General features: G+C 41.8%; 1 protein-coding gene and 1 long non-coding RNA gene across 3 annotated transcripts in view; both read right to left on the bottom strand.

Moving 5' to 3' along the window:
* The window catches only part of LOC310757911, a 29871-nt gene extending 23454 nt beyond the window's left edge, over window positions 1-6417 (bottom strand). Inside the window, exon 1 of the long non-coding RNA XR_014545565.1 lies at window positions 4078-6417. This is a non-coding gene — a long non-coding RNA (uncharacterized lncRNA). The remainder of the gene's footprint in view (window positions 1-4077) is intronic.
* Window positions 6418-7309: 892 nt separating this feature from the next.
* The window catches only part of CTTN (cortactin), a 29566-nt gene continuing 27069 nt past the window's right edge, over window positions 7310-9806 (bottom strand). For both annotated transcript variants that reach the window (XM_083602526.1, XM_083602527.1), the window contains one exon: window positions 7310-9081. In XM_083602526.1, coding sequence (XP_083458652.1) covers window positions 8945-9081 — 137 coding nt within the window. In that variant the 3' untranslated portion in view covers window positions 7310-8944. The remainder of the gene's footprint in view (window positions 9082-9806) is intronic.

Here is a 9806-nt window from a genome sequence, read left to right as displayed (position 1 = left end):
ATGCAGATCTTAATTTAACAGTGTACACGTCGCTGTTACGTATCAAACTCAAGCTCTTTACAGATAGATACGCTGACTCCTAGTGGCAGTTGTTTGACAAGTCAGGGAACAATTTTTATAAAGTTATCAAACGATAAATTATAAAGGAATCTGGTTTTTTAAAAATAAAAACCACATTTATTTTACTAACCTATTATTTGAATATATATACTTTAAAATTTTGTATTTTAATATAGCATTGAAGTAGGTTTGGAGAATAGTGCCCTAAAAGGCAACAGGTGCGTCTTTTAAATAAATATATTTGCAAGTTACAGAGCTATCGAAAAGGGGGGAGAATTAAAGGCAGACAAATCACCCAGTCCAAAGCCAAGGTGAGCTTGTGGCAACAGAGCAGAAGGTAGGTCCACATTTTTTCTTTTTTTCCTTCCATCAGCTTTGTGGTTTCTGTGTTGTTGTTTACAGTTTTTGTATTGCTCCCAATGGATGGGAAAGGAAGTAAACCTGTTCCAGGGTCCCTCTCTTCTGGGGGTGTGCTTGGGAGAAGGAAGGAGCTTTGGAATGAGCAGATTAAAAGCCTTCCCTTACCCACTCCAGTAATGCATTCATTTTGCCCTCTCCATTCTCAGCGTACTAGTGATGATGGAGGGACAGTTGCAAGAGCTGGAGGATATCTCTGGGGCAAGCCTTCTGCTCAACTCAGGGCTTTCCATCCACAGAGGGAGAAATCCACAGTGTCCTACGGCCCCATGGAATGCTGTCCCAGAGACTAATAAGTTTGCAGTTTAACTCTAATTGGTTTCAGTGGTAAGGTCCCAGCATGTGATTAAGAATCTCCTATTTAAATAAGTAGATGTGACATATTTAGAGCAAAATGCAGTTGGGAGCCTACTGATTTGGGTATATTTTTTTAAGAAAACAAGCTGTGAATAGGATGTGTGTGTGTGTGTGTGTGTGTGTGTGTGTGTGTGTGACATTTCCTGTTTTATGTTGTGAAAGAGAAGGGATGCAAGTCTCATTTAATTTTTACGTGTGTTTTTTTTATGTCAGTCTCCATTGTAGCAAGTTGGTATGCAGTAGGAAGGCCATTTTGTTGGCACAAATATAATTTTCCAGAAGGTTGCCTAGGAGTATCATGGTGGATGGATTTTTCAGTTGGAAATGGGGAATACTCAGTGGAATCTAGGTACTGCTTAGGGTAATTATGCAAGGAGCTTGTAATACTCTAGCCCAATGTTTGATACTTTACTTTGAAGGGCGTTTCAAAACTAGCTTGCTATAGAGCATGGGTGCATAGCAAACTGGTTTTGAAACAGCTTGAGAGTCTATGATTCAAAGCAAAATAGCCTTTAAAAACTTCTGAGCAGGGTCATTGTTGTTTGTCAGATACAGAATGCAGAGAAGGTGGCTTGGCTTAGGTAAGAATGTGTATGTTTATAACACTCCATATGCCCACTTCCACAGGATCAGGTCCATTAATCCAGATATCATAACAAATGGCTTATATTTCAGATACCATGCTTTCTTTAGGTTTGAAAGGCTAGGAATATTTTCAGCACTCCCAACCTATGTGTGCATTTGATACCTTGCCCCTTTTCAATAGAAGGGGAAACATAGGAAAGAGGGGGATCTTCTTCTGGTGGTGAGCAAAACATGGTGCTTTTCCCTAAAGATTAAGAAAGAGTGGATGAAAAAAAACTAATGAGATTCTTAGTGGCGACCCTCGTGGTCATTTTGATTTATTTATTTCATTTATTGTATGCTGCCTTTCTTCCAAGAAGTTCAAGGTAGTATACATTTTCTCTCCTCTCCACAGGCCCCCCTTCACAAATATTGTGAGGTTGCTTAGGCTGAGAGTACAACTGACCCAAGGTAAATCAGGGGTGGTGGTGGTTGTTTTGCTTTGTTTTGCTTTGTTTTTGTTATTTTGACCAGGACATTATACTTAGTATCACTTATATTTTATAATATAGAAGCATAATAAACACTAATGGGATATTAGTTTAAATTTAAACAATAAGTCAAATGTGTACATAGCGTGTATTTGAACATGCAGTTCCTTTTCCACTGAACAGTTACACTTATAGTAAACTGCTTCGAGGAGCACATAGCCCTATCTGGAACAGCGCATTTGCATATATCTGTAATGTTGGGATATGCTTATGCTGCAAAGTCTGTTTCTTCCTGCTTGTGTGTATTTTATAGGTGTGCATAGCCAGGGGTCAGCAAACTTTTTCAGCAGAGCGCTGGTCCACTGTCCCTCCGACCTTGTGGGGGGCCGGACTATATTTTTTTCAGGGGGGGGGGGAATGAACAAATTCTCAAGCCCCACAAATAACCCCCAGATTCATGCATTAAGGCACACATTCTACGCATGTAAAAACACCAGGCAGGCCCCACAACCCAGAGGTGCATTTTAAATAAAAGGACACATTCTACTCATGTAAAAACATGCTGATTCGCAAGCCGGATTTAGAAGGCGATTGGGCCGGATCTTTTCCCCCGGGCCTTAGTTTGCTTACCCATGACATAGCCTATATTTATTTGCATGTATAAGCACATTTGCTCTCCTGCATCTCACGCATTAGACTAGCAGGAGCAGAAACAATGTTCCAGAATTCTGATTCCCAAATAAGCACCACTGCAGTACATAATCTTACATATAATCAAACTAACCCTATGCAGATTTAGATGTGCCCAAGCCTCCTGAAATTAAATGCCTGCATAGAATCAGGCAAAAGTACTCAACTTTTTATAAAAACAACAACAAAATGAATTGTAACTAATGCTAGAAGCAATAGCTAAAGAGGCCACAATCCATTAGTGAGAATTTGACTGACAATGGGACGGATGAGCCAATCGCTACAGCAATTTGTTCTATCAAAGTACAAATTGTAGGGGAAAGTGGAAGAAAGTCTATGAAGTGCCATCCTTGTACTTTCTAGGAACCACTGGTCTGAGCATTTCAAAACACACCTGAAAACGTGCTGGGCTATTTTTATTCTGCTCTAATTATACAAGGAGATTGGACTGGAACCCATTACACTGTAATTTACAATGAGTTCCCCTCACTTATCCCATTCATGAACCAAATTAATCTGAGCTGTAAGCCTGACAGTTTGTTGGTGTTCTGGGTAGCCAATGAGCCTGCCCTGCAAGTTTACAATGCTTCCAGTTACCTGAGAAGGAATTGGCAGCACACCAAACCACAGGGAATGTAGCAACACCAGCTGCTCCCCCAGCAGCCATGCCAGTTGTTTGTTTATTTGCTACACCGATATCCTGTCTTTCCTCCAGAGAGCTCAAGGCTGCGTACACGGTTCTCCCTCATCCATTGTATCCTCAAACAAACAAACAAAACAAAAACCACCACAGTGAGGTAGGATAGATGAGACACAGCAGCTGAGGGAAGGATGCACCATGGGAGAATACCTTCCCACAGCTTTAGATGGACAAAAAGAGCTGCACAACCAACCCTGCTGCTTTGAAACAACATGTGTTTTGCTTGCAGGAGATCCCAGGTGCAAAGCCTGGCTATGATTTCCCACTAAGAAAAGGCTGGGAGGTGCTAGAGCACAGGGACCACTGATGGCCTGGTTCTCATATCCCCCAGGTTGGCTTTTAAGCATCATTCTAGCTACTTGCCTTGATGCCTGTGTCCTGCTCCCACTACCAGAGGCGATAGGCCTCTAAATATGAATTGCTAGGAATTACAACTGGGGAGAATGCTGCTGGGCGTGGTCTTCTGGTTGGCTGCTGGAAGAGCAGGAAGCTTGATTAGATGGGCCTTTGGCCTGATGTAGCAGAGCTCTTATGTTCTTATATAGTTTCTGTCCTATGTTTCCTGCACTGCAGGAAGTTAGACAAGATGACCCTCAAGGTCCCTTCCAACTCTGCATTTCTATGATTCTGTGATGCTATCCAGCCACACCTTTCCTTTCTGATTTGCCTGGACCTGCTGGTCGTTGCCCAAACAAACACTGCTGCCCACATTCCCCTTCCACCTCATGCTATCTGACTACATCATTCTGCACAGGAGTAGTAACAGATTTGTGAAATGTCAAAAGCCTTCTCCCCTACCCTTTTATTTGTGGGGTGTGTTGGCCTTGCAGCCCTTTGGCAATCCATCAGCAGAGTCTCTGGCTGTAGCACATCCAAAATACTCCATCCCTGGAGACTTAGAGCAGATCCTAAAGCCCTCCAGACCATGCAACTGAAGCATTGGATTGCACTATAATTCACTTCTCATATTAAATCATCTTAAACCATCTGCTGAGAAGTCACACTGGTCACGTAGCTGTTGATTGATTTAGACAATTCAAAAGCACTTTAACCAATTTTCATCCAGCAGTGCTGTTTATAAATTATTTACTCAACTGGTTAAAAGCATAACTGAAATCCGCTAATCATTTGCTATCGTTGATTTTAAAAGAGGCCAACATAATCACATTATGGAAGCTCATGTTTCTGCTTGGAAAGGTAGTGGTGCCAACTATGGACTTCCCTTCTCTTCCGCTAACCCTATTTACACTGTTCATTAGTAACTTTCATGTTAAAATCCAATTTGCTTAATGTGACTATTTATTGAATTAGTTTAGTTTTTCCAAGTGAAACAAAATGGCTTTGAATATGAGCCTGCTTTAACAGGGAGTAATTACTTCTATCCACTGAAACAGAAACATCTGAAGCAGAAATGGTTGGCTTGGGAAGCATTCCTTGCAGCCCAGTCTCCTGCTGACCAGCCTCAAGGGTTTCACTTCTGAAATCTGAAATTTCTTATTTTTCCTGGAGGGAAAAGGAAGACTGCAAGGGAAAGAAAAGAATGGAGGAGCAAGATGTGCAAACCCACCACTGAGGTAGGTGGAAGCAAGTCTCCAAACCATGATTCATTTCTTCCCAGTTCCAAACCACATTTGAAAATTAAACACATTGGGTAATGGATTCCCTACCCCCACCCCTTAACAATTCTCCTCAGCCTCAAGGCTTTATATAAAATAAATTGGATGCAAGAACATTCTTCACCATCCCCTTAAATCTTGCCATCTGTGCAAGCTAAAAATAAAGTAGCAGCTTAAAGAGGGGCTTTATAAAACGCAGCACAGAAATGCCTTAAGATTGGCTGGACTCTCTCAAGAAAAAAAATTTATGCTAGGTTACTCCCAGTGTTGAGCACCACAGCCAAGATTGCGCTCTGTTTTTCTTCGCAGGCTATTGAAACCTTCAGGATTTTATTCTGTTAATCTGTAAAGGAGGGTGGGTCAGACCGAGTTAGTGGTTGTACTGGAAGAACACAAACAGCAGAGGGAGTTGTATTCACTCTTAACACAGAACGTAGCAAAAACCTTTCCCCCAGCGAGTCTTTATTTTATTGGCAGTGCTAGCAAATAAAAGCAAGTTTGTGTTGAAACAGTTAAAAATTCCAGGGTCTTTACTAGTGAAGCTACATTTTTGGGATCTCAGCCTGCTACAACATGAGATTTATGTCTTCATAGCACTTTCTTCTATCAGCTAGGTTTTACAGGGTCTGGCTGTTTTCACTGACTACCCTTTCAAGTTTCAGGCTTCTGCAATCTTCAGAAGATACTATGTGTTTGTACATTTTAGAGGTAAGAAGAGAAACCTGTAATTGTAAAGATGCCTATCCTCAAAAATACCACCATCATGTCCCAAGAGATCATAAAAGGAACAGCTGTTCCTTTTCTACAGCAAACTCACTAGCTGGAATGCTGGCTAGGGCAAAAGTAACTGGTTAGGGGCCCATCTAGTTTGCTGCAAAAACTGCCCTTAGCCATGGCTGCTTTGCAGCAGAGAGTAGGAGCCAGAGCTTGAAAAGGTGACTTTGCATGTTAATGTGTCGTTCTTGGCTTTAAAAAGCTTCCTATCCAGGCAGAACTATGACAGACGCAACAAGGGAGCATTGTATGTAATGGGTTTATTCTGCACAGCAGCTGCCGCCAACTATCAGTAATATACCACAGACTTTCAAAAAATAGAGCAAGCTTTTTCAATACAACAATAATCAGAGGACACAAACACAATCATGTTGTTGGTGGGTGATTCATATTGATTAAGCTGTCTGTAAGCTACCCTGCTGGTTTCCAAATTATTTATTTTCTCTCTTTTTCCCCCTGCTATCATTAAATCTGACAGTGACGAGGAATTCTCCCAAATAGGCAAAATGGACCCCAGGTTTTTCACAGAAGCAACATAGGAAGCTTCATCAGGTAGAATGAAATGTATTTACAGCTATACTGCCTTCATTCACCCCACAAAAAAAGTATATACCTTTAAAATATATTTACACAGGGGGGTCTTGAAAATGACTTGACTTTAAGCCAAGCACAAATCCTCCATATATACCAGTTGTGAACCATTTCATAAATTACATAACATGAATGCGTGTGTGTCCTAGTCGTATCATCAAGTGTACCAGAGTTATAGATTGGAGGGGGTATCACACCAACTGGTCAGTTTGTTCAGCCCTTGAGGGCTCTAGGGCCTGCTTCTCCATTTAGGTAAGGTAAAGGTAAAGGACGGTCAAGTCCGGTCAAAGGCGACCATGGGGTTGTGACGCTCATCTCGCTTTCAGGCCAAGGGAGCTGGCCTTTGTCCACAGACAGCTTTCTGCGTCATGTGGCCAGCATGACTAAACTGCTTCTAGTGCAATAGAATACCGTGATGGAAACCAGAGCACATGGAAATGCAGTTTACCTTCCCGCTGCAGCGGTACCTACTTATCTACTTACACTGGTGTGCTTTTGAACTGCTAGGTTGGCAGAAGCTGGGACAGAGCAATGGGAGCTCATTCCGTCGCGTGGATTCGAACTGCCAACCTGCCAATCAGCAAGAGCAAGAGGCTCAGTGGTTTAGACTAGTCCCCTTCACCTTCCCCATGTCTACACCAGGGCCACTTGGCATCTTAAAAAGCTCTGCTGGATAACACTGAGCCCACTATGATGTATTAGCTACATATTTTGCAGAGAAAGCAGCTCATATCCAGGCCAATTTGGTTGCCCTAGTGAATACAGAGCTAGAGATGGGTGGAATTGATCATGTTGTACCCAAGGATGCAGACAATGTTCTCAAAGGTGTAAGGTCTACTGTGTGCTCCTTTGACCTTAGAGTCCTTCCTGGATGGTGAAATCTGTTAGAATTGGGCTGTCCATGTGGCTCACCAATGGTTGTGGATGCCTCATTGAGAGCTGGAGTGACCAAGGCTTTCTCACATACTCTGAGATAGTTTTGTGTGTTTTTTAAAACTAGCTCAGTATGTGATAAAGCCTTTAAAACACACACACAAACAGGCTCTGCAGATGGTTCCAAAATTTTATTTGAATATTTAATTTACAAAAAAGGAAAAAAGGAATAATGTACCCTATGAGGTGTCCTATGCAAAACTTGGTAAGATTAACTGCATATAAAATCTGGCCCAACCCAATGTAATACTATTAATGCAATCAGGAGACAAATAGAAACCAGTGGGAAAGGAAACATCAGGTAAAAGTGACATTCTTCTTAAAGATTGTCCCAACTAGTTAATTCCACCCCCCTCACGATCCCACCCCCGAGGCCGCCTTCCTAGATATACTGTACACTGCCATTTTACATAAATATTGTTTTAATATTCCACTGGGCTTACTTACGAGACTTTTTCACTTTTTCTTGCTCAATCAGTTCCTCCCTGAATTCCTCCAGTCAAGTAGAAATGGACAGGACACACACACTGAACACGTCTTTGGTAGGGATGCTCATGTGATCAAAATTAGTGACTAACCCAATATTTGACTTGTCCCATTGAAGTAGTAGCAAGAACTTCAGCTTAACATTTGGCAAGAGGCAGACACACTTTTACTGATTTGTGTTACTGGCAGTTTCAGCTGAACTTATAAAAAAAGGTGGTAGTTTTCTACACATTGCTTAGTAGAGATTATCTGCAAGGTTTTAAGCTCCTCTTATTAACATTCCTTGAGTAAAATAAGGTTGCATAACCAGCTTACCACACAGCCGGCCTTCTCCCACTTCCAAATCATAAAAATCCTGTATGTATGTACACACCTATTGCCTCATTTTAACCTTCAAGGCAGCCGTGTTATGAACTGCATGCAGCAGATGGGTGTTATTTGCAAGACAATGACAACGGTCACTTCTTGGCAAGTCTCTCAGAACCAAAAAATCTCACAGTGTTCTGGGCACAGGGAGAAGAAGTAAAACAGGGTTTTCTTTTGCCAATATATTGGGAGGCTTCCACTGGAGGAGAACACAAGACAACAAATGCTTATGGCAATGGCCTCAACCCTCTTTTGGACTGAATGAATGGTGGCTGCACAAGGGAACTTTCCACTGGATTGCAGTCCTCAAGAAAATATTTTTTAAAATGTATCTGCACTGGATCCTTCCTATTATCAATGTAAAAAGGTTTTTCCTATGGAGCAATTGCCATCAACTGCAACTCTTCTCAGGTCCTCCTGCTATGTTCCCTATATATGGAAATATGATATATAAACTTGCACGGCTGAGATCTGGGAAGCTGACAATGAGTAGCTGAGAGTACGGTGAGAGTAATAGAGCAGCTGGACAGAATTACTTGGGAATTCAGCACACAAACAGCTACAAAATGAGACATGCAGTTGCCATCAGAAAGAGCTAAAAATGCCTTGGAAATTGTCGGGAACACCATCACCAATTTGGCCAAAAGGAAAAGCCCCCATTTTCAAACCGCATTAAAAACCTATGACAACAGGCTGAAGTGGGGAACGCGAGAGTTACAATATATTAAGCGATTTCTGAGCCCATAAACATTTGTAAAAGCATCGGCAAAATATCTTAAATATAAAAGGAATATGTATAGACCCCCTCCATCCTCCGGAAGAAAAAGAACATGATTTGTAGTGTAATAAATCAGACGAATGATCACGGTATTAAGGCATAAATGGTAGGACATTATTTCCTATTGCCTCAGCTCGACATAATTAGCTGGGAAGAGCCCGTATCTGCCTTTGCACACTCCCCTCCACCAGCCATCATCGATCATTTCAATGTTTGTGATGATGTCGTCAGGATCAAAGGAAATTTCATCATCCCCAGCTGTGGAAAGAGCAGAAGCAACTCTCCAGTTAGTATCTCATACAGATATAAAAGGGGGTGGGGTGGGGGAATGGGTAAGGTACTAAATAATAGTATTTGCAATTGGTTAATCTGTGTTCAAGCAGGGTTCTCACTGATGGTTATAAAGAGGGAAAGGGTCTTTGGTGTTGCAGGGTATGGGTTACACCCAAGACATGGGAACACAACTCTAGATTGCACCCGAGATCCCAAACTTCCATATGAAATACCTTAATTCTATGAGAAACGTGTGATTCTTTTGCCTAGGTGGTACACGAGAACAAGATTGAAACAATTGAAGATTGTTCCTGGCATGTGTGTGCCAGATCATGCCATCACCAAGGACTACTTCCAGATAGGATACTTGTTTTTTAATGGTCAGGCATGATGAATAAGTGTGTTTGGCATTCACATGACAACTCTGCCAGACCCTTTGTTGATTTGCTGTGGAACTGGGGTCTTTGTCCTCCAGATCACCTAGCATGGCAATCCTGCAGTGGAATGCTTACCAAAAGGGAAATCCCTTTGAAGCAGATTGCAAAAGGGAGACTGTTTGGCAAGGATTCTCGGGAATATACTCAGCATACTGGAAAGCGAGTAAGGTGAGTGACACAAACCTTGCAGAAGAAAGGGTAATCCAAATCCCAAGAGCAAAACAAAAATGCTTACGTAAAATCTTTCATAAAACTGGGAGAGTTACCAGTTAT

This window comes from Podarcis filfolensis, assembly GCF_964270895.1.
Source record: "Podarcis filfolensis genome assembly, chromosome: 1".
NCBI lineage: Eukaryota > Metazoa > Chordata > Lepidosauria > Squamata > Lacertidae > Podarcis > Podarcis filfolensis.
Note: the sequence above shows the minus strand (reverse complement) of the source record. Positions and strands in the feature narration are given on the sequence as shown.